We start from the raw sequence: 25014 nt of genomic DNA, 5'->3' as shown, positions 1-25014 counted from the left end.
TCAATGCTTAGACGAGTTCGTCAACTAGGAAAAGCCATTTGAGACTATGACAGGCAACTTGTATTGTCACACCTTGTTAATTATCCCATATAGGGAAGAATCCCCGGACACAACTTTACGAAGGAATGGAAATAGACGACAGACATTGCTCGAGCTTACCTTGAAAAAGCCTCGAAGCGAATGAAGAAGTTGACAGATAAGAAGCGTCGCCACGTTGAGTTTTGGACAAGAGATCAGGTCCTCATCAAGCTGCGACCAGAACATATTCGATTCTGAGGACATAAAGATCAGCACAAGGAAGCGTCGTCCCCTTGAGTTTCGAGTAGGAGCTTAGGTCCTCGTCAAATTGCGACTAGAACAGATTTGATTCCAAGGACGCAAAGACCAGTGCCTCGTCAAAAAATACGAGGGACCTATGAAAGTCCTCAAAAGGGTGGGGATTACATCTTACAAAGTGGCATTGCCCCATGGATGAAAATTCATCCAGTAATTCATGTGAGCAACTAAAAGTTCTGCCATCAAGATCCCGACAACATGCAATGCAACGTCATAGTTCGACCAAGCATCAACCTAAATCAGAAAGAAGATCAAGATGTTGAAGAAATCCTAGTCGATAGAGTAAGAAAGGGTCAAAGACCCACAAGAAGAATCCACGAGTACCTACTAAAGTGGAAGAAACCAATTGGGAACATGTTGAAGACCTAGCAACCTGGACGCAGACGATCTAAGAGTTCAAGCTTCGTTAATGCACTTTTCATATACAAGTTTGTCAAAGCTAACAAAAATTTAAAAATGTACTATAGAAAAAACCCACTAGTTGAATCCCCAACCAAACTTTGTCGTACTCTCTGCAATCTAAGTTTTCTTTACAATTGACAGTCTTCAATGTTTTTTTTAATGATGCTTTCAATGCTTTTCTTTCTCTCACGTCTTATAAAACAATTTTCAAAAAAATGTGAAAGGAGGCTACATTATACTATCAGTTTGTCCACCATTTTCGAATTTTCCACTGATGACTTGTTAACTAAGTAGAACAAGTGTCACACACTCACTGATTTGACGGCAGCGGAAAAGGGATCTTTGGCGACATAGACAATGACAAAATCAACGAGATACATTTTACGTCATTGTCTGAAGGCGGCAGAACCATTCGTCCATGGCAGCACTGATCTGAGCATCGACGACGACACTAAAACTAGCAGTTGTCTCCTCTATTTGATTTCCATAACTAGTTGCATCTTTTAGGGTTTCTAAATACCATATTGAAAGTAGAGACAAAGAACACACACTGATTTACATGAAAACTCGAGTATCAGAAGAAAAACCATGATATCTTGTTCTTATTATTTTTTTTTATAAATTACAAAGGTACAATTAAGGAGATAAAAAAGAATACACAAAGGCATAAGAAAAAAAGAAAAAAAAAATTATGGTAAACTTTCCATAAACACCCCAAGGGCCAGGCCCTACAAATTCTAATAGATGGGTGTCATGCATACTCTAATGATCCGACACTACATGGATTCGAGTTCAAAGGTGAAACAACAAAGTCACTTGGCCAACAAAGCTTTGTTGCAAATTCTTAGGTTACCAATCTCTAAACCCCTAGTCCATACGGTGCCCAACTAACCAAATGAGATCTCGTTCTTTTGTTCACCCCTTTTTAAAGAAAAACTCTCATACACTTCTCAATTCTCTTGCACATCAAGGTAGGGGCCTGAAAAAGCCACTCAACACAGATCTAATCAAGGTTTATCTGCCGGCTTTAGAGAAAAACCCTTACACCACACTGCCAGCTTCTTTTGAATCTTCTCACAAATTGGATTCCAAAATGTCGTAGCTCTCAAGTTAGGACCCACAAAAGCCCAAGGTAAGAAGAAGGGAGAGAACCCACCTCACAATCAAACGCCTCTGCCCACTTCTTAAGCTTGTCTTGATCACCTATTAATTACCAAAATTGTACATCTGTTCCGGTTGATTTTGAGCCCTGAAAAAGTCACAATATGGTTAAGGATCAAGGACTCCTCTTTGCCATACCAAAATAACATAGTATCATCCGCAAATTGAAAATGCGATAAGACCACTTCATTCCACCAACCCTAAATGGCTCAATTAAGTTTCCTTCCACCCCTTGAAAATGGGCCGACTTAAGACATCTACGACAGGAGACAAAGGATCCCCTTGTCTTAAGACATTAATTGTTCTCTTTAAAATTCCAAGAAGCATGTTCAACTTTTCTTAGTACACACCAACAAATTTAATAAGAAACTCTTACATCATGCTTGAGGATCAGACCAGTATTCCATGAAGAGGAAAGAAAATAACTCAAATTACCAATCTGAAAATTACACTCCTTCCATGGTTGTCAGCATTCTCAGGGACATCCTTAAAGCGCTGATGGGAGAACCTTCCTGAACTTATTAACAAATCCATTCCCTTTACAATTACTATATTGTAGGAACTGATAATTTCTCTTTTGCTAATCAATAATGGATTGAAAGGAAAATTGCCAAAAGAGTGGAATCAACAAACAACAGCATGTTAGCGTGGAGGTGAGTTGAATACCACATCGTCCAATATGATCAATCGCCTCTTCAATCTGAAAAAAAAAATGGGAGAAATTTTTATAATAATGAGAAACAAGTAGAAGAAACTTAATGGAAGAATTACTAAATGTAACTTGAGTTTACATACCTTCATGAAGGCCAGCTCTTCCATATGCATCCACCATGATGTTGTATGAAGCTCTATCTGGATAACATCCCATATATTGCATGAGTGAAAATATTTCTGTAGCTCCAAATGGAAAACCAGCACAACTGCAAATGACCAAGAAGGTATACTTTTTAGTAAAGAAAAAATTACATCAAAGGGCTATTACGGCCATCTAAAATTTTCTAACACATGAAAACATAAAGCCTAAGCACAAAACATCGAATTTATAAGCCATTGTTCTACATTGTTCTTAACTGCAGCATGATGCATTAAAAACGTAGAGGAAATTTGTTCTTGCAAAAAAAAAGTACAAAGATTGTCAAATATTACAATGTCAGAAGAAAATTAAATTTCTATTGCCTACTAAAGCTCACTAGTCATCAATGACCATATGCCAGCAGACCTTCAAAGTACCGTCGACCATTTTGAAGTGACAACTGCATACCCACTTTACTTTCAAGAATGAAAACTACATCTACAAGATCGTACCAGATTAATTTTACTTTACCTATATGACTCCATGAGAGCATTATAAGCATAGGCATCAAGTTTGTAACCAGCTTGTTACATTTGCTCAAATATTTCGTCTGTTTCCTCACAAAGTCCCTATCTAGCAAGTGCGTTTACTAAAGCTGTAAAGGTGCAGATGTTAGGTTTGCACCTTTGACTTCTCATTTCATCAAATATCTTTAATGCCAAATAGGACTTACTTTCTTGCATAAACCTATGATTATTAGACTAGGAGAGAATACTAAAAATCAAAATTTGAAATCCACATAAATACTACAGTAGATTCCAGTGCTTTTATTCAGGATTGTCAATATCTTTACAGAAGCTTCAGGCCTGGAGATAACTAAACTTATTGTGGCTGGTATGGTGTATTCATCCTTCCATTCAAAGGGTCAGGCAAGTGATTGAGGATTTTGGATGCCTAAAAGGAGACGGCTCTCTTTAATATTTGAGTTTTCATTGCTAGATACTCCTAAGCCAAAGGAATTTTCACATCTGGTGATGGAAATGATTTCTTGTTGGCTCGAGAGCTGAAGCGTGCTTGGCTGGTTACAAGAGAGCGGATTATTTCAAGTAATTGGTTCTCTCAGAAGTTTTCTACTCATTCCTTTTCTCCGTAACTAGTTGGTTCTCTGGAACTTTCCTACTTATTCCTATTTTTCTTTCCAACGTGCATAACATTATTGTCTTTGAAATTGAGAAAAAAAATTAGAAACTTCATACAAAAAGTTAAGACTAAGTTTGGATGGTGTGTCACACCCAATTAACTGGAGAATGGTGTAAGGGGATGGCCCTGGGATTCCCCACCACCTTATGTACAAAAATATGACACTTTTTCTTGGTGGATTTGGAGATTTTCTTTGGAAGAGTAAACATTATGGCCAATCTCAATATTGGTCCTCTCATAAAGCTGCGTGAGACCTGAGGTTGAGAGGAGTTTAAGGGATGAAGAAATTGAAGAGTGGATTCCTATCAGATAAACTGATATGTCCTATTACTACACTGACTGGCATTCTCGCCGTAAGATTTTTTTGTGAAAAATGTAGATGATTGCTTCTTCCCATTTGGACTCAATTTAAGCATGCGTTCAAGAGAACTGAATTGAGCTTAGGTTAAACCAGACACAATGGATATGCAATGGTTGTGGTTTGATGAACTGACATCACATGCCATGATAAGGTTCATTCACCCATTCATTATATATCCCTGGTCCCGACCAAAAACCAGATAATCTTCCCAGAACTAGTTATTAACTCAAAATGCCTTTTCCTTATTCTTTTCATTTTCATGAAAAGTGAAATAGAAAATATCAATATATCAAAATTGAACAAAGAAGACCAGTTATCCCAGTTGCTAAATTAACCATGTATAAATCCAGATTCAGAAAATGAGAAGGAAAGAAGAATTACCAAATATTTGCATAAAGTATTGCAAAAAAGAAAAAACAATAATAAATATTAAAAGAAACTAAAATAATAAAGTATCGTCAAAAAATCATTGAAACCCATAAACAGAATTTAAACGCTTCAGTAAGCTAGATATTATTTGATCCATCATACCTGTACTAAAGCAATCAGATAAAAAAATTCAAATACTGATAAAAGTGTTCTTAACAACCTGTTTAGGCTCACTTTTCCATACACGTTTATTAACATTGTGTAAATATCTGTAGAAGGTTGGCACTTGGCAGCCATCTCTCTTCATCCTCTGAAAGATCTCTACCGCTTTGACATTGTTTCCACCCTTCACCAATCATCAGTATAAGCATTGTACAAAATTGCACCGGTATGTTAACAATGACATAAAATTCAAAATTTTCTTTGTTTCTGTTAATTTATCTTGCAAGGCAACCATTCAGTTTCTCATGCACCTTATAGCAATATTGTCCTATTACTTTCTAAGCATCATTAATATATTTAAAACGGTAAAAAATATATATATAATGACAACTGAAAAGAAAAAAGATAGTATCATATAAGTAATGCCTGCTGTTTAGTCCCAAAATGGAAATAGTGCGCTTTTGGGTAAAACTAAATTTCGCAACTCGTGGGGCATATTTTTTGGAATCCTGAACTAGAGATCAGAAAAGTAGCACTTGAGAATTCACAATTGGTCACCTTCTTACCCTTCATCCCAAAAATCTCACATCCATATGAGGTTTCATTTTTTATTCTCATTGTGATCACTACAATTGTAAGGTAAATGTGTTCATTTTCCTATTTCCTACATCCGTAAGCCCATAAACTATGGCTTGTATTTACATTACAAAGGGATTTTTGTAACCTTGCACTGAAATGAACAGTAAATTTGAAGCAGAAATTATTCAAACAGAGTCGTCTAGCTAATACAAACACAGCAATCAACATGATTAGCAGCTCTTTATTTTTGGAAACAAAACTAGTTCCCAAGTTTTTTTTACTAGAACCACTACTCTCATTGAGAAAAAAAAATGAAAGAACGAGTTCCCCAGTGATGGGATGACTTTAAGGTTAAAGTTATTGTATATTGGAAATAGTACCTTTTATAGATGCCAAATTGTAGCTTTTTCTACAACTCTTGAGTCAGTAGTAGTCGAGGTAGCTCCACACTTTCTTGCTCCTCTTCAGTCTTCATCACTTTTGGAAAACATGTTTTCATCATATACTTGTGAAAACAAATCCTTCAGAACAGAAGAACTAGAGAAATGATTTGTAATTACTAATTAGTAGTACTTGACACCCAAATCTTGTAGGGTCAAGCAGATTTTCCCGTGAGATTAGTCGATTGCACATAAGTTGGCCCAGACAATTCGGATATAAAAAAAATTACTAATTAGTAGGAATTGTGTACCTTGCATGAATACCTGTTCACTTGTTCTCACAACTTATCAGAATCTATACATGAAGCTCTAGAGATTCAAAGCAAACTGATGTCCATCAAATCTTAGATCGGAATTCCTTGTATGCATCAAACCCATCTTCCCATTTCAACAGTTGCCTTTTCAACAAATCATAGGCCTTCAATTCTTTTGACCCAAAGTCCATCAAGGGAGCGTTGAATTCCAGCTCAACAGGGCAGAGACCATTGTAGAGTTCTCTACTAGCATTGTTCTGAGATTTCTCACTGGATGCCTCCTTTCCTCCTAACTTGAATATTAATGAATCAAATACATTGGCACAGTTAGTCAAGTTTCCTTGTGTGCTATCCAAAGTATGGGAATTGAAGGCAAATGGATTATATGAAACAAAACTCTTTGGCTTCTGAGACTCAGCAGAAACATACTCTCGATCATCACCAAGAGAGACAGCAGGACCATCATCAACCTTTGGATCAAAAGGTGACACAGCCATCTCGCCAGCTGCAGACCTAATTTCATCATATTGCTCACGAAATTCTGCTTCTACTGAAAATTTTCCTGCCTCTTCTTCTTCCAACTTTGAACATCCATTACGAAACTCGTGAAGTACAAGCAGAATGGGAAGAGGAAGTACTGGACCTACAATATTTTCAGTTCGTGGCACCTTATGTGACCACTTAGTACTGCGGCTTGATGGGTCCCTTAGCATAAAAGGAGGCAACTGATGAAGGCTAGGAACACTTAAAAATTCAAAGGATACTGTGTTCTTGTTGTCAAGGAACTCAGAATAGCTAGAGAAGGAAAAATGCAAAAGTTCCATGGGTAAGCTTGCCCACAACTTTCTGAAAGCGATCTCCTGTATACTTGAAGGCAAACTAATGTCATTGAACACAACAGCAAGTGCTGGAGTCGACCTCAAACGATCAAACCCACAAGCTTTTATTTTCTCACACAAAACTTCGTGAACTTCGAGACTCAAAGATTGCTCACATAAAGAATCCTTACAATACTTCCTCATGAAAGAATCCACAACTTCGTCTAACTTATCATTTAAATATCCCATTAGGTAGTCAAAATTGAAGTACATGTATCTTCTGGTAAATCTATATTTATCATCAACCAACCATCCATATAGCAAATAATCGTTAAGATTCAATGATTCTTTATGAACTACATCTATTTTCTTCAATGAGTTCCAAGATGCTTGATAAGTCTGTGCTTCAAGAACCCCAGATGACATAAGCCTTATAAGTGTAAAACTGCCGTATTCATTTTGTCCTGTAAATGGTAGAGAGAGATTATTATCCAAGATGCTGAAGCCCAACACTATTTCCTTCTTTTGTTGCCACTCTACCCATTCAGAAATTGCATCCTTCAAAGATTCTTGTTTTGTAAGGCAACTACTGCATGGACACTCTCGACCAGATAATATGAGATTTGAAGGACGCTCCCACGCATAAAATGACTGGAAATATTTTGAACTTCTTGAAGAAATAGATTGATCAAGACCTGGTGGAGAAGGTCCATAACAAAATATGTTAAACTCACTACTCCAAAAGGATCCCAGTACAATGCAATAACCTGACTCAGAAGCTACTTTATACATTATATTGCCTGGACTAGACCTTAACTCAGACAAGCTAAAAACATTCATATAGCTTGGGTCATCGAGACCGTGCGTCCATTGCAACACCGGTGACAGTGGTTTTCGTATGTCACAAAGAAGTAAGAGATGATTTGATGCAATGGAGAAATAAAAACCATCAGAGCCTGCTTTAGAAAATGCAAGGAATTGTTCCTTTTCTCCCAGAGAATAAGTGGGGAATGTCTCTATCTTCATTAAGCAGGAAATATTACAGTCATTCTCCCTTAAATCAACCAAAAAAACAGCGTCAGAACGTGCAACGATTAAGATTCTTGGATGCCAACTAAACTCACAACTCAACCACTTCACCTTTTTCGAGCAATCTAAACCATCCCATGAAACTTTCAACTTGATTCCTTTCAAATTAACATTTGCATTGTAATCTTTAGTCTTTAACAGAGGCTCCATGTCAAACAAGAACAAACTACCGTCTTCCAATAAAACCACACTTTCTTCAGACAAATGAGGATTCCAACAAGCATGAACAACAGAACATGTTTTAAAAACCTTGCTACCCATATGAACCAAACTAACCCTTGGCTGACAACTCGAACCAATTGCATGATTTTTCACAATAAACCATTCAACAGAATACATAGTATAAGCCAACAGAAACCCAATATCTTCATAAGAATCATCAACAAAACCCGAATTAGGGTTCACAGCAATCCCAAAAATCTGATAATTCAGTTCACTTTCAACACTAAAAACATCATTACTGCAATCAGATTGAACGTCCAAACCTGAACCATTACTAGAAACCACCAAGAACCCAACATGGTCAGAATTAGGGCCAGTGGGAAAAAACACAACAACACTGCTGGAATTGGGACATGGAAGGCATTGGAGGCGATTGTAGCGTAGAACGGAAGGTGGATCACTGCAGCATTGCTGCTCACCAAAGAGTGAAGCAACAGAGGAAGAAGTTGAAGGAACAACTGACGAAGAAGTGAGAAGAAATCTAGGAAGATTGAGAACTGAAGGAGGAGAAAGAGAAGGCAATAAAGACTGCGACGAAAAGAGGCGGGTAAGAGAGGTTGGAACAGGGTTGAAGACGAGTGGGCCGATTGAATTTTTGACGGAAGAACCAGAGATTAAAAGGGGAGACTTGAAAACGGTACCAATTGGGAAAAGGGACTTCCATTCTTCTTCAGACATAATGGAAATTACAAAGCTTTGAAAGTTGCAGAAGCCACCGAAATCGAATGTCGTAACATGGAGGAACCGCCGCCACTCCTTGAGGAAGACGAAAAACCTATGCACAATTCAATAATAAGGGTTAGAAACCCAAATTCCAGCCATTGATATTAAACTTCAAGGGTTTCAAAGCCTTGACACTTACCAAAACAAATCGAACGCCCTCTATCTTGTTGGAGAGTGGCACTAATCCCTTCAAAGCTTAGAATCTAAACCTCTAAAAATCATGGATAAAGCAGTATTTAGGCCAAAACATCCAATGGACAATAAAAAATTTAAAAAGAAAATAACTAAAAACCTACCCAAAGCTCCGATTCCGGCGAAGGCGGCCGAAGGAAACGGTAAGCTGCATTGTAGAAGAGGTGTTAGAGAGAGATGAAAACTCAACAGCAGTGGCCGGCGTTCGGTGGAAGTGTTCGGCGACGTCAACTGAGGCGTCCGGCAGCGGCAATGAAGAACGGCTGTGATCGGCGGTACTTCTAAATGGACTCTGAGATCACTCTAATCTAAGAGAATACTTGAAACGGTGAGGTAGACATTTATATTGGATGATGGGTAAATTATATTGAATTAGTTGGAAAATAAATTAAAATAAGAGCCTTCAAATATACATGTAACTTTAAAATCTTTTATGGTTTTTATTTAATTTGTTGGTAAAAAATAAAATTTATTTTTTAGTCTTGCTCTGATTTGGTTATTATTAAATTAATATGGGGTAATTTGATAGTTTTTTTGTGAATTCTTTTGAAGAATCTCGGCTTTTTCATAATCTTCGTCTGTGCATATTATGAATTTCAGCTGAGATTGATGATGAATCATGTTTTGTTTAAAAAATACTAAAAATTGATTTTTCTAACAATAGGCATCAAAGAAAAAAAGAAAACACACTTAAATCAGTATTCTACGATAAATCTTAGGGAAATCTCAAAACATTCTTGGTCTAGATTACATAAATAAGTAATAGAACTCGAACGAGATTGCACCAGGATGCCACGAGATTAGGGTTTTGCATGCACTATGTGTGGTAATCTCGATCAAATATATGAGAAAATCAGCCTCGAGATTACCTTACAAAATGTATGTGAAACTCATCTAATTTCAAGACCCCTTCAAAGAAGCTTGGGGCAAAATCATAAATCTCACCTAGTATTCATTATCTACACGAACCAAAGATTTATGAAAAAGTCGAAATTCTTTGAAGGAGTTCACAAAAAACTATCAAATCAGCCTAGATAACTCAACAATAACTAAATGAGAGCACCAAGAATAAAAAATGTATTTTCTTTTTTACCAACAAGTTAAATAAAAAAAATAAAAGATTTTAAAGTTATAGGTATATATTTTAATTTATTTTTCAAATAATTCAATATTATTTACACATCATAAAATATAACTAATGTCCACGTAAGCATTTAACGGCCTAGTAAGCATTATGTTAAATTAAAGTTAACTCAAGGACCATTTAGAAGTATTTAGCAAACATGGGAGACCAATGTATGTGTTTTGAAACTTTAGAGACCAAATATACATGAATTTCAAACCTTAGAGACTAAAAGTGCATTTTATCCTTTTTATTTCAATAGGATGACTTAGGAAATTTAATCCTTAATCCTGAGTGTATTATCAACTTCTGTTAGCAAAAAATTGTCTTTTGATTTGTACGAGTGAGACTGGTCAGATTGCTGACTTGATAAGCCTACCATTTTAGGGACAAAATCGAATGGGGAGCTGGAACATAATCACATAAGATCAAATTCACTCATTTTCAACTTTAGAGTAAGTAAATGAGTGTTTCCTTAAATTGTGTATTCGTGAGTTGAACAAAGGGTCCTACCCTCTCTATGGCACGAGTAGAGGAGCATTGGTAGAAGTATAGCGGGTGATGTAGTTGTTTCTTCTTTTTGTTAGTGTTCACGTTCAACAACAACATGGCACATCAGCTTGCTAAAGTTGTTGGTTCTCTGGTAGTTTGGTTACTTGTTTTGTCCCCCCTCCCCCTCCCCCTCTTTGTCCTCGTAGGAGGGGTGAGACTACAAGAAATTTGACCTTTAATGTTGGTTTAAAACCGACATTAATGGCCTTTAGTGTCGGTTGGCAACCGAAATCTATGCTAGCCTTATTAAAGGTCTTTAATGTTATTTTTGCTTTGATGTCGGTTTAAAAATGACATTAAAGGCTTTTAATGTCGTTTTTCCTTTAATGTCGTTTTTCAACCGACATCTTTGATGGTGATATTGAAGCCATTTGATGTCGGGTGGGCTTTGATGTCGATTTAAAATTGACATTAAAGAGACCAACAATGTCGATCTTTTTGTCCATTTTTACAAATTTATTTTTATTAAATTATTGCATTATTGTCCATTTTTCTATGACGCCAAATAGTTAAAAACATACATTATGTGAATGTGTGGATAAATATTTTTCTTATGCCAACAAATAAATAAAATTAATATTCTTTTAGATACTATTCTCTTTTATATATGTATATACAAAATGAAATCTTATTAGTGTGTTTATATAATTTTACAAGATCCTAAATACATTCTACAATAAATCCTAAACTCCTTCACAGTCTTAAACCTGAACTATTCTTATGAACCGAGCGACGAATATGGGAAACGAAGCTGATCAATCTGATCGTGGATTTGCACGAACGAAGCTAAACAGCAACGGATGATCTACGTGGTCGACGACAACAAATTTATAATGCAATCACTACAACAAATTGGTAGATTTTCAAGTCAGTATTTCTCCTCTACCTTAAAATGCAATCACCACAAACACACAAAAAATTTATAAAAAATAATACATTCAAGACCAAACCTCCTAAGGCAACAAAGATCGATTGGCCTTGTCAATGATAATACACGGAAAAAAACATCAACTTTCCAAGTTGCTACAATTGTTCTAAACTGCTACAAATGATTTAATCTTAATCATTTGTGTTGAGATATTAGAGCGGGGGTATTATATATAAAGAGTTTGTATAAGACCAAACCATGAAATTGATAGTCTCTCTTATTAAGACCGTTACTAGTTGAGACCACATTTCATCAGGATGACCATAGGTGACATGGCCTAAATCCTAAGTGAGTTGTGAACTCATACCTATAAAGGCGGTCCTTTGATTTGCATGGGTGAGAGTAGTCTATGTCGCCAACTCAATATGCCTACTATTTTGGGGATTCGTCTAACTAGGGAGCTGGAAACATACCTACACAATAAGGGATTCACTCATTCTCTATAGATAGAGTAAGTAGAGAAATTACTCTCATCAAACTGGTTCCAGGTCTTGAACAATGTGGCGCCACACCCTATCTTGGCCCAAGAAAAGTCAGTCATAGTGAAACTATAACTTATTGTTCATTAGAGGAATCAATGACACTTAAGAAGTTAGATGTTACTATAGTGGTAAAATGGTAAATTTTGGTCTAACTATACTTACGAACAATTTGTAAAGAGTCATTGAACTGTTGACCGGTTATATCTAATGAACAAAAATATATCTAGGGTAGGAAGAGTGCAAATAGTTAATGAATGGAAATTTAGGTTGTGTTTGAATTGATTTTGAAATGTTTAATTTTAAAAATAATTCTTTTAGGATAAATTGAGGTGTGAGATTTGTTTAAAATAACTTTTGGAAAACTGAGATTATGAAATAAACGGTTTTAGAGAAAACACATGCAACCAGATTTTAGAACAAATGTTTATTTGATGTTTAGAAATCCCTATCAAATATCTATTTTTCTTCCTCTATTTTTTAAATTATTTTTTCCTATCTATTTTTCACTCCATCGTTTTTTCATGTCTTTGCTTTTTAAATAATTTGAATATTTTTTTCAACATGTTCACATACATTTAGATATAGAAATTTGCAAATGTTTCTCTCTCAGTTAAACCTACCCCGACTTAATATTTGTAAAAGAAATGATGAGAACGTCCATAAATAACATGATTGTTCAAATCGTGCAATAAAGATGAATGAAGAACGTGATTAAATTGCACATAAATAACTTTTTGTCTAGTTGTTATTATATCGTCTCAAAAAAATTATTGATTTTATTTATATTTTGTTGTTGGAAATCAATTTTTTATGGTTGTGTATTTACATTTTAAGACATTTGTACTTCTAAAATCGAAAAATATCCAAAAAAAAATGAAATTAATGTTTAATTTAATTAATACATAATTCACAAGCCATACAAAAGATAATATTAATCCAGCTCCAAAATAGAGATAAATGTAACACACATGTGAGACTTTTGAGATCTTCAAAATTTAGCACTAATAGTTTCACCTATTCTACCACTTCTACTCCCCTTCCATTGTACTTAATACTTTGTTTTACATTGCTTTTCCTTTCCTTTTGTTATTTAAGTGAATCCCTCAGTGGTATAGAAGCAAATAAAGGATTTTGATTTTAAAACATACTAATTCTTGCTCCATATAAAAATATTAGTAAAGGGCTATCAATTAAATCCACTCCTTTAACCTATAAATTAATGCAAGTAATAGTTATTGTAAAAAGTGCATCAACATCCAGACATTAATTTCACCTTTCTTTTTCTATTAGGAAACCTCAGTCACAATGGACAGTTGTAGTAGAGAGAAGCTTGCTACCAAAAAAAAAGAAGAGTTTATACATTGAAATCTAACCAAAAAAATATATGAAATTACACAAAAGGCTCCAACAAGACGTAATTTAATATTTATCATCCTCCTTACTATTAAGAAACCAACTAAATTTAAAGAAGAGAAAAAAAAATACAATTGTCAACATAATGACAAACTTCCCTCATTGGTTACTCTAAATTCTACAACTTTTTCTCATTCAATTTACATCATCATTTCTCCACAACATAACTTTTTATTTAACAGTAAAATGTACAGAGAGATGTGAATCCTATGTACCTTTGATTTAGTTTTTAAGGTTGATGGTTGTTTCTTTGAACCTCGGGCAAAGATGGCGACGAAGGAGCACTTGCTTTGCTCGGCAACGGAGTGTTTCTTCTTGATTGGCGTTTCGTTGCTACCAACACACTCTCTGTTTCAAATGCTTCATTCGACTCAACTTCATCGTCTTCTTCACTTTCCTTGATAACCGGATGGGCATATGCAGCGTGCAAGTACCCTTTCAAATTCAGGTTTGGTTCCCTCGCACGTTCCAAAGTGTCCTTCATCATTGCTTCCTATATTCCCAACATTACAAGTCAAAACTTACAACTCTTTTTTTTTTTTTTACTAGAAACATAAATTTCAGTAGAAGGGTAAACAAATTACAACACAAACAAAATGATTTGGATATCTCCCAAGAGTTTCCAAAAAATATTTAAACTATTTTAGAGGATGGACTTTCTAAGGGTATAAAAATACTTTTTAAAATATTTAAAAAGTCATTTTCCAAAAGTCATTTTATAGTTCAAAACAAATAATATACCCACAAATCATTCACATCACAATCTTGTTTCTATATATCCATCCCCTCGTGCACGATCTAACATAGGTTACAAAATTAAACTTCCACAAACCCCTACCCCTACTTATGGTTTAGAGAAACAAATCCCAAACTCAATTAGAACTATCTGAAATCTTTCATTTCACTACTAAGTTGGATATGATACATATAATTTGTAAACAAAAGAAGGAACATAACTAGGCTATCAAGGATGAACATAACTCTTAATGACCTATTTTTGCAACATAAGAATTGGGTAAATTTTTTCTTTCATCGATCTTAAAGATTTCAAATTTTCATTTCCAGGAAGGCAGCAGAAAATCACTACTTCTCAACCCTAAACGATTTCAATATCTAAAACTTCAGACAAACCTGTATGGGATATCGGATAAATGCAGGTTCATAGCGGCCTTTGCAGTATAGATGGAATGATATGGTGATCACTGGAAGTGCAAGTAGAAAAGGGGTCGATTGGGCAGCTTTCTTTGTACTTAGTAGTCCCATTAAAATCACCTGTGAGAAAATCAATGCATAAATAATTCGCCCATGAACATCAGGCCAGAATGCTGCAGCGCTCTCATATTCCTGGTTGTACACATTTATAATCTGCAAAATTTAGAAGGATGTATTAATTATATAAGTATAAAACATTCAGTAAATATATACGTAAATACAAAGCAGATGAATCAAGATACATGTGTCTCGAACAATAATCCATGCAAAAAAAATGTAAATGAGAAAAAAGGTTTAAGAATTCATATTCAGCTTCTTGTGCTCATAAGATTTTAAACTAACCTGATGCCGGAATACAACAAAGCCGAGGGCAAAGAAGACTATGATGAAAGGAAGCAGAAGTGGTGTCACAGTTGCATATACAAGACCTAATAGAAAATATAACTGAATTCGAGGTTCTCCTGTGTTGAAACCGAGACTTCCTGGATTCATTGCCTCTTCCCTATCCTTCTCAGTCTTTACTAAGAAAAAGTTCTTTAAGTGGAACATTACCAGAGGCTTCAACATCAAAATCTCCCCAGCAATGCCAGCCCATCCATCAACCATGATATAAGTTATAAAGAAGGTCGCCTTCATTGGTATCGCCACTCCAATTGTCTTGGGAATTCTACGAAAAAAAAGCAAAGGACGAGTTTGTAAAGATGGGAAACATCAATTCAGCATTCTGTGGCACAAAAATAGATTTAGAGTAAAGAAAATCGATGCGGAAACAAGATATTTCATCGAAATAATGAAATGAGTCTAATGCTCAAAATACAAGATAGGAAACATAACAAAAACTGAACGAAATATGAAACTCCAAGAAAATTCCAAGACTAAATTAAAAACTAACAGATTGAAGAAGAAGAAATAAATGCTTTCCAATTGAAACAAAAGTCTTGAATAAAGTACTCTTAGAGAAAAATTAAGACACCTTTAACGCAACATCAGCAGAGTGGACGAGGAAGTCATGGGATAAATACTTATGCATACATAACTACATACGAAAATGTAAACACTCAAAACCACATGACCAGAAAAATAACGGCCAAAACAAATTGAAAACTGATCACCCTATTCCTTGTTGATATACATACAAAAAAAAAATGATAAACTATAATGGATTATAACGGACTAATTTTAAGGGGAAAGAGTACGATCAATTCATGAAAGTATCTTACTGATCAGCAGACTGCTTGATAAAAGAACTCAGTTGTTCAAAAGCAGCTCCTGCAATTACACTGCCAAGGAACACATTCACAAAGTTGAAAATGTAGTAACGAGCTGCTGCTCTCCTTTCTAGAGATGATAGAGATGTAAATCCTTCAAATTTAGCCATTATCATCAATATTGTAGGCAGAAAAATGAGAAAAATCTTCAACACGATTCCAGGAAGAAAACCTTGGACAAATGACTTAACAAAGTCCCTGTAGAAAAGAAAGGGGTAAATGAAAAAAATTGAATAATAATGTTCAATCGCCATCAATTAAAAAACCAATGCAGGATTTAAATGATCCAAGGGTGAGAAATACCCTTCAATAATGGGTTTCAGGGCTGGGAGCAACTTCTCAATCCCCTCGATGCTTGCAAGAGATTGTACAAATGATATGGGAATCATGAAGAAGAAAGTAAGAAAGAAGAATGCAACGCCCATAATTAGCTTTCTAACAGTAAGTGAAACATATGGAATCGCAAGATTTTCCCAATATACATCACGTGGCTCTGGAGCCCATTCTGTCAACCAAAGAGTTGGATTTCTAGATTGCTGAGTTTGTGCACAAACAGCTGCACCCCAACGCGACTTAAATGAAACAAAAGCTGCTGGCATTATAGATTTTGGATCATTGGAAATCCTTTTTCTTTCCGAGGCTATCTGGACAGTACAAAAAAGACCTCAGCAAATATAGTGGAAAAGTTATAAAAATCTGAGGAAAAAGTGTAATATTAACTGCTATCACATATATTATTATGGCATTTACATATATAACTAAGATTCAGAGACCTAATAGTATATTTTCTGTTTGTTGTAGATTAGGTTTACTTTGATGCGTACTGATACAATAATGACTTTACTGTACAAACTAAATCAAGTATTCTTTCAATATTGAAGACCATTGAGGACCCAAAATAGGATGAACTGTTGATGAATTCCGATCCAATTTCCTACAATAGTTCCTAGGTTGCTGTCAAATCATCACTAATTCATCTCCTATAATCAAGAGAGTAGAACTTAATTGGCAAAAGAAACAAAAGGATTAGTTAACCTCAATATTTAAAATAATGAACTACAAATATTGATCAACTAGCCAGTCAATCTATACGCGGCTGCTCAGCCTGATTACTTTTTAACTTGTTATGATTTTAAACTCCTACAGTTTGACATGGCTCTACCCAACCATGCATGCATAGGTATCAGTTATTACAACGGTACATATATATGCAAAAATTTCAAGGAAGAATCTGGATAAGAATTACATACTTCTATGGACAGCTTCTCAATCTCTGCTGTCTGAAATTCAATTGCGTCCACTTTCTTTCCCCAGAGTCCAAGAAAACCAGTCTAGTTGTACAAATTTCAGGATTAAGATAATAAAAATCAACATAGGATGGGGAAGACACTTTAAGAGATATGCTTCTTGAATAGTTACCTTCATGAGAGGCCTAACTGTAGAATTTCTTGAATACTTAAGTTGGTAGAAGTCAAGCCAGTTCTGTGCTTTCTTCTTCTTCTTGACCAGTTTGGCTAATTCGTTTGCATCACGTACCACCTGCAGATATTTTCTTAAGATCAGGAAAGGATTGCAACAACGCAATCATTTCAAGGAACTTGGACCTTTAGGTAACTCCCTAACAGTATCAAAACATTTTTAAATCATAAAAGATCTCTTCAGAACTTCAAGTGCTGAACTTGATACAAAAAAAGTTGTATTTTGGATTGTCTGTCCCGTAATTATGTTTCTTTTTCTTTTTCCTCTTTGAGAGTGTATGTCTTAAAAGAAATGACAAAAGAAAAAAGAAGAAAAAGAAAGGCACCACTAGAATTGGTGAAATTGAACCTGATGAGTAAGATAGTGATCTGGATGGTTCACTAAGAAAAAGTGCTCAACAAGCTCGGTGACTGATTCATCTGGATCTGGTGGGACATTTCTTACAAGAACCTGCCAAAAATGAAACAAACAAGTAAAGGACACATCATAGAACGATACTAGTGATGTGGCCGATAAAAATGAACCATGCTGTTCGAAGAACATTTCTAATTTATCAAAACTTAAAGATTTCCTGGGCAAGTCTTCTAGAAGCAGGAAATATACCCCCAAACCCTCTGACCATCGCTGTTTAACATATCTCTGCCTTTTACTGTCTTAAACATATTCCTTTTTTCCAATGCAAGGTCAATTGTGTTCGTCTATAAAATTTACCAAAAGGGCAATTAGGAGTCAACTAAAGAGAACGGACTAGGAATTAGAATAGAAACATCTACTGGCTGAGTAGAATGAAGTATATACAAGAAGACATCAGAGTTCTCATACTAGAATTATACAAGCACCGACACAAACACGAGAAGACATCAGAGTTGAGTGCTCGAAAAGGGATTTCATAGCAACTCTATTCCAAACCTCCTCCCTGTCTCCCATTAAAAACTACCAAAAAATAACATCTACTCACAATTTTCCAAGCTCCAACAACAATGGCAGCAACCACATTCCTCTCAATAGTTTTAATTTCTAAGCCTCCACTTGTTAGTAGGATAGGGAACATGATAAAGAAAATCAGCCACATCAAATATTGGGCATCCTAATCAAGAACAGTAGCCTACTGACTGTTAGAAATTCTCTATGATCTTCTACCAAAGAGTATGGAAGAACCTCCCATAGTCACAAGGAACACAACATTTTAAACAGTACACAAGGACATGTCTCCAGTCCATTACATCATGTTACTGCTACGCATCTTTGAAAATTTTCAGTAATCTATCCGTTTAAACCTTTTTCAATGGTGTTTAAAATATCAGAAGAAAAGGATGAGTTTACAACTCATGAAAACTAAAAGCAACTTCATGACTGTACATGAAGAGGCTTAACCCAATAAACCCAATCAAACTTGGCACTAGAAGAGAGATAAAATCTTATTTCACAACTGGTTAAAAGAGATGCAGTAAAGGTAATCAATTTGTATGAAAAAAAAAAAGAATAATCAAACGTTAAAAAAAAAATGGTCATGATCTAATCTCACCGTAAACTGATCTGGACGGCGCTTTTCAGATGCAAGAAACTGTAGTCTCAATGAAGCAACCTTCTCATACTCCTTCATCAGTACATAGCATGTCCACACGGTAAATGCATAAGCCATCACGAGATGACTCCAAAACCTTCATTATAGAACAAGGAGTAAAATATGAGACAATACTCAACATTAGAGAAAAGAAAGGATTTAAGAGCACCACTGCAGTATTCAAGCGGAGAGTGAACAAGCTTAATCAAACTTCTTTCATTTACTTAAATTTTTTGCTTGAGGGCAGACAACCCGACAGATACCTGAACTTTCTGGCAGATTCTGATTCATTAAAAGTTCTCTGTATGGATAACAAATCTAGACCTTTTCGAGATTGATTATACGATCATGCTTCCAATGAACTAGTCCATGTTTAAAATTCATTCAAACAAGACAAACCATTTTGGCGTGTTTTATTAACAGAATATAAAGAAATTAAGAAAGACGTAACTGCAAGTTCTATTGATCATACAAGCAAGTTGAGAGGGGGGTTGAAATTTGAAAACTGATGCAGTAGTTAAAAGTGATGCAAATAAATTGTAGTTACCGATTAGGACTATGGACTACTTCATGAAAAAACACTAGTAATTTAATTGGTAAAGTATACTGATAATGATTATTAACAGCAGAAACGGACAGAGAAGTTTAATAGGATATCAACAACATAACAACGCAAAAAGAAAATCCTATCAACTGTCACTGAATCCATAAGGGTGTCCAAAACTATAGAGCAAGCATCCATGGTCCACACACAATAATTAATAAAATGTTCGAATAAAGCTATTAAAAGAAAGAAGCCTTTTGGCACCTTTGTGATTTGGCAGGGATGTTTGATATTGAAAGCTTGTCAATATCACTAGCAGTCACATTTATCGTCACTTTAGCAATACTCACATTATCATCAGTATAATTAACTGGCACCAGTACAGCCCATGCAAGGAATGCTATTGGGACAAAGATCTTAAGCCTGCAATGAAGGTAATAAGATATGATAACCAATAAACCAAGAAACTTATGACTAATGAATTTTAAAGAAGTATTAGAGAGAGAGAGAGAGCAAGAGTCTGATATCAACCAGAAGAACAATACTGAACTTTAACAAAGCTTATTCTTTTCTTTCCTATATTAGGTATTTTCTCTATATGCTTAGAGAACCTCATTTCACTAAATTTAGAGTTCCCTCAGCCTACTGGTTGTTAATTACCGTCATCACTTACTTTTTCCTTCCAGGAGTTGAAATTGCAATCAACAAATGTGGTGGCTGCTAACTTATCCCATCACTTATTTTTTTTCCTTCCATACACTACAATTTCCATCTACAACTTACTGATGATACAATTGGGAAGATAAAGCGGCCTTGTCTCATCTTCATTTTGTTGACGATACAAAGTTCTCTGCTTAGGAAAGAAGGAATCTTTTCTTAACCAAATCAAATTTTATTGTTCTTTAGGTTATTTTAAGTCTCAATATCAAATCTTATACCTAAATTTTGATCTTATCAAGTTGAGAAGATGGGCAGCCTTTGTGGGATATGGAGTTGGAGCCTTTTCTTCTTCCTATTAAGCTCTCCCCCTTGAGCACAAACCTGAGAGCCTTTTAATAATTTTTGGAACCCTGTCATAGGAGAAATATAAAAGAGACTCACATCTTGGAGACGTTTGTTTCCCCAAAATACTGGAGGCTAATCTTATACAGTTGGTTCTAAGTGACATCTTGGTTTACCTTATGCTTATTCCCTAGTGCAATTAAAAAGACAATCAAGAAATGGATGAGGAATTTCTTACAAGTAAGGGTTGATGAGGGAAAACGATAACACATTGTTAGTTGAGAGGTGGTGTCTAAGTCGGTGGACATTGGGAGCTAGACATAGATGACATAAGAAGAGGCCCTATAAGCCAATTGGCCTCACAGATGACATCGTGAATTTGACCTAACGGTACTACAAAGTCACTTTGCAAGTACATTTTTGTCCTTATCCAAGTTATCCTTTTCAATGAACAATTGACGGGAGATTAGAGGCTCTTCCAAAAACCCACGGGAAGCTATTTCGATTGAGCTTCCTTTTTCTTTTCGAGTTTGTTCAATGTGTTAAGGGAGAAGGGAGAGACTTTGGGGAGGATGGTTGTTGGGGGATAACCTCACTACTCCAAGTTTGCCAACAAGGAATCAGTTTGACTTATCTAGTGGTTTGATCCTTTCTGAAAGCTCTTCTCCCTCTTTGAGGCTCCATCATCCATTCAATGATAGAGAAACGATGTTTGTTCTAGCTCTGTATCTTTGCATAGGAGTCCCATTTCAACTGTAGCAAGGGGATAGTCGCTTCTTTCTGTGTTTGGTCTGTTCCTCCCTAATGAGTAGTTCTATTTTTTTTCTCTAAGAAGATTCTTAAGAATATTAAGCTCTTCCTTTAGCAGGTTATACACAAAAGACTTAACACCATAGATCAGGACTCAAGTAGGAGGCTCACTTTGGTTGGGTTACTTTGTTGTATTTTGCAAGAATGCAACGGAAGAGCAATGATCATATCCTCTAGAGATGTCATTTGTAATATGAAGTTGATCCGGAGGCATTTGATTTTCCCTATGCCAGTTTCAGAGTTTTAGAGAGACGATTGAGGAGCTCTTTCCCAGCTTTTTCATGAGAAGTAGCAAATTTTGTAACAAGCTGAGGTGTGCAATTTTGTGGGGTCATTGAAACAAGACTCAAGAAGAAAAATAGAATCCTTTGGGGTTGTGAGACATCTTCGTGCATGTTTGTCCCTTATTAGATTTTATGTCTCTCCCCAAACTTCAGTGACAAGGCCTTCTTGTTACTCTACTCTTTAGGTCTTATCTTACTGGATTGGAGTCCATTTCGATAGTTTAGCTCCCTTTTGTGGACTCTTCTCTTTTTCTTTTACCTTATATTCTTTCATTTTCTTTTCTCAATAAAAGTTTAGTTATTCAATAAATAAAATAAAATAGAAAATAGAAGTCATTGTATTTACTCCTAAATTTAACATAGTACAAAAACATTATGTTTCCCTACAACAACTTATTTTATCTTATGCATATTTGTTGTAACATAAAGTTAAGATCTCTCGTCATCAATGATTCAATAATATCTTTCATAAGAACCCAAAACACTCTGAAATTGTTTAAAAGAATATGCAAAATAAGAAAAAAGAAAAAGAATAAAAATTGATATTTCTCGTTCAATAAGCAAGAGAAAATGCATAACTAAGCCACTAATACAACAAAATAGAAGTGCCTAAAACAGCAAACCAACCCAACTAAAACACTTGGATTGGTCAAGGTATATAAGTTTGTTGATTTTGGTCCAAATAATGTGAATAACATTAATTAGAAATGTATCTAACTATTTCTGTTATTATAAAGTTACTTGCACATAAATTTATTAGTTCTATACCTTGTAACATTAGTTTTCTTAAAATAAAATAGGGCATAAAATTGCTCTCTTTAAGTCCATGTGTGAAGGTAGGTAATTAGATTTTTTTTTCATCATCTTCTACAAAATTTTAATCAGATGATTTTAAACAATCCAAATCAACCCATTCCAAACATTACATAATTGGTTTGGGAACCTAACTAGGAAAACTTAGGGACAATTTACACCTAAATGATTTAAATTGAGAAAAAAATATCTATATTCACCAAATTCAAAAAACGTGGTTGGATTCCTATACAAAGTAGTCATTAACATACATAGACAGGAAAGTGTATATGATAATTAAAATAGAAGACATAACATAAGGTTCGCCGCATACCCTATCAAGTATATCCGCAAGTACACAGCAGAGTCCAGTCCTGCATGGTCAATGAGCTCAGGTTCTGGCATTCTGATGGCTTCGGGCATCCAATTCAAGAACTTCAGGTATGACCTAAAGTCCAAGTTGACAAACCTACGTACAAAGGCACCTGCGTGTGTTGGGCTGCTCCTTAAACCCTTCAAATACCACTTCGAAAAGTACACCCGATCATTGAAAGGCTGGAGCCTTAAAACGGCAAAAACCAAAAGGAAGATGAGTGCACTGAGAATATTGATAGCTGCAGAAACCCCAATATCTTGCAAAGTAGCCATTTCCTTATAGCTCCTCCGCAAGCAATTTAATTATCCTGAAATGAAAATTAGAACAGATTCCGTCACCGAAATGATGGAAATAAATCGTTTGCAAAGTTCCAATCTCTACTAAAAGTGCCGATAAACTACTAAATTAGAGTATCAAAATCCCTCTCAACTCACCGATTAATTAAATGAAAGTCATCAACTAAGATAATACACACATCTAAATGAACATTAAACAAAAACTTAACATTCTCAGAAATTGGAAACAAACCCAATTATTAGGAGGAAAGAATTAGTATTACTGTAGATAAATTCAATTAGCGATACGAAATTTGACTTAAGAAGTTCAAATTAGCCAGAGATGAAGTAATTAAAGGCTTCTCCAGGCACTGATTCCCATAAAGAGTAAAGTGTTAGGTAGAATGAAAGGAAACAAAAGTACCAAAAGTTTTCAGCACAAAATCATACAGAAATAGCAACAAATTTGACTGCCGCAGGCTATTAAATCCATCCCGATTCACATGAAATGTTCACAAAGAAGAACACAAAAACGAGAAAAATAGGAAGTCCTTACTCTGTATTAGTCTCCAATCCCAAGCTCCAGAGTCTTGAACAAGCCAAAATACAGAAAAATGGGGAAGAGGAAGATGAAGAAGAGAGGCTGCAGATTGCTTCAAAGACGAATCAAACAAAAGAAGATTCTCCAACTTGTTTTACAGGAAAACTAACAGGATACGCTACAAAGTTCCTTTCTCTTCGTCACCTACTTGCTTACCGGAAATTATCAAACGGACAAGGAATTGCGTCTGGAAAGAAGAAGAAATCACGTGAAAAAAAGAACCAAAAATAGGAGAATATCAGAATCTCTCTCAAAGGAAAACCAAAAAAAGAATAGCTAGAGATAGTGAGAATGAAGGAAAGTAAAAGGAATAGAGAGAGAGAAAACCTTAGGGGGAGTGAAATGGTGATGAACAGTCGGCCGGTGAGATCCATATGGATGTGAGGAAGATTTTAACGACGAGTTTTCTGTTCTGGAAGTAATCAACTATTGAAGTTCAATTATTTTTCTTTTCTCTTTTTTTTCTTTTTTCTTTTTTCTTTTTTCTTTTCTCTTTTTCTTTTTTATCAATAAACTGGAAAGTGGAAGATTCCGGAAACGGAGCTTTCGATGTCGGCAAATCGCCACGAGATGTAATCTCCATAACGGCTATTTTTCAGTCGTAAATTTTCTTCCAGTTTCTTTTTTTTTTCTTCTTAAGAATATATAATTGTCTACTTCAGTTTCCTTTTTGTTTTATCTTTTAAACATTTTCAATAATTAATAAATGACCAAATGTACTATCTAATTTTCTCCTTATATATATATATGTATCTTTTGCAAGTAATCCTCCTACTAAAAATAATTATTATTATTATACATAATTAATTCCTTTTATCATTTGAAAATAGTAAAATTTACAAAATATTGAACTTGTAATGATTTTTAGTGTGTTTTTTCTTATCAAGAGGAAATAGTTTTTGTTCTTTTATTATCTTTTATGAGATTTGAGAAAAAGGAACAACTCTAATTAAAGAAAAAGGTTTTAAAGTTTAATTTGAACCAAACTCCAACTTTCAACATATGGGAATATTTTTATAATATAAATTAATTATTTTATTATTGAATTACATTGTCGATAAAAAGAAGAGATTTATAACAAAAATAGATTTTATGTTACTACATATAAAATTGTCAATCAGGGAGAAACAATTTTCCCATTTTGCCCCTCATTTTACCCCCACGTATTGAAGTGCACGTCTCCCACAAACGTCTTTTTACTAAATCAC

At 35.0% G+C, this 25014-nt stretch overlaps 2 protein-coding genes across 12 annotated transcripts; both read right to left on the bottom strand.

Annotated features, from left to right (window-relative positions):
- Positions 1 to 1310: 1310 nt before the first annotated feature.
- On the bottom strand, positions 1311 to 9430 carry LOC101205590. Of its 11 annotated transcripts, none has more exons than XM_031883113.1 (8): positions 9206 to 9430; positions 9049 to 9120; positions 5744 to 8961; positions 4843 to 4968; positions 2695 to 2819; positions 2566 to 2599; positions 2335 to 2416; positions 1311 to 1987 (listed from the first exon to the last, which is right to left on the bottom strand). In XM_031883113.1, the coding sequence occupies exon 3, from the start codon at positions 8862 to 8864 to the stop codon at positions 6141 to 6143; it is 2724 nt and encodes a 907-aa protein (XP_031738973.1). In that variant the 5' UTR covers positions 8865 to 8961; positions 9049 to 9120; positions 9206 to 9430; the 3' UTR covers positions 1311 to 1987; positions 2335 to 2416; positions 2566 to 2599; positions 2695 to 2819; positions 4843 to 4968; positions 5744 to 6140. The 11 variants fall into 11 exon arrangements, with proteins under 11 accessions (XP_031738973.1, XP_031738970.1, XP_031738962.1 ...); XM_031883110.1 differs by having other exon boundaries at positions 2335 to 2411; XM_031883102.1 differs by having other exon boundaries at positions 2335 to 2599; positions 5744 to 5900; positions 6055 to 8961.
- Positions 9431 to 13449: 4019 nt separating this feature from the next.
- On the bottom strand, positions 13450 to 24329 carry LOC101216330 (calcium permeable stress-gated cation channel 1). Its single transcript, XM_004145385.3, has 13 exons — positions 24134 to 24329; positions 23762 to 23993; positions 22889 to 23237; positions 19931 to 20089; positions 19084 to 19219; positions 17907 to 18008; positions 17499 to 17618; positions 17330 to 17410; positions 16383 to 16723; positions 16032 to 16277; positions 15154 to 15478; positions 14731 to 14964; positions 13450 to 14092 (listed from the first exon to the last, which is right to left on the bottom strand). The coding sequence occupies exons 3-13, from the start codon at positions 23200 to 23202 to the stop codon at positions 13829 to 13831; spliced, it is 2322 nt and encodes a 773-aa protein (XP_004145433.1). The 5' UTR covers positions 23203 to 23237; positions 23762 to 23993; positions 24134 to 24329; the 3' UTR covers positions 13450 to 13828.
- Positions 24330 to 25014: the final 685 nt, after the last annotated feature.

The sequence above is a fragment of the Cucumis sativus genome, chromosome 1 (assembly GCF_000004075.3).
Source record: "Cucumis sativus cultivar 9930 chromosome 1, Cucumber_9930_V3, whole genome shotgun sequence".
Classification (NCBI taxonomy): Eukaryota; Viridiplantae; Streptophyta; class Magnoliopsida; order Cucurbitales; family Cucurbitaceae; genus Cucumis; species Cucumis sativus.
This window is presented reverse-complemented; position numbering and strand designations above follow the sequence as displayed.

Coding starts and splice junctions, on each gene's coding strand:
- LOC101205590 (XM_031883090.1), bottom strand. CDS start 8,864: ATGTCTGAAGAAGAATGGAAGTCCCTTTTCCCAATTGGTACCGTTTTC.
- LOC101216330 (XM_004145385.3), bottom strand. CDS start 23,202: ATGGCTACTTTGCAAGATATTGGGGTTTCTGCAGCTATCAATATTCTC. Junction 17,619..17,906: donor ATCACTATCTTACTCATCAG/GTTCAATTTCAC, acceptor AAATATCTGCAG/GTGGTACGTGATGCAAACGA. Junction 17,411..17,498: donor CAGTTAGGCCTCTCATGAAG/GTAACTATTCAA, acceptor TTGTACAACTAG/ACTGGTTTTCTTGGACTCTG.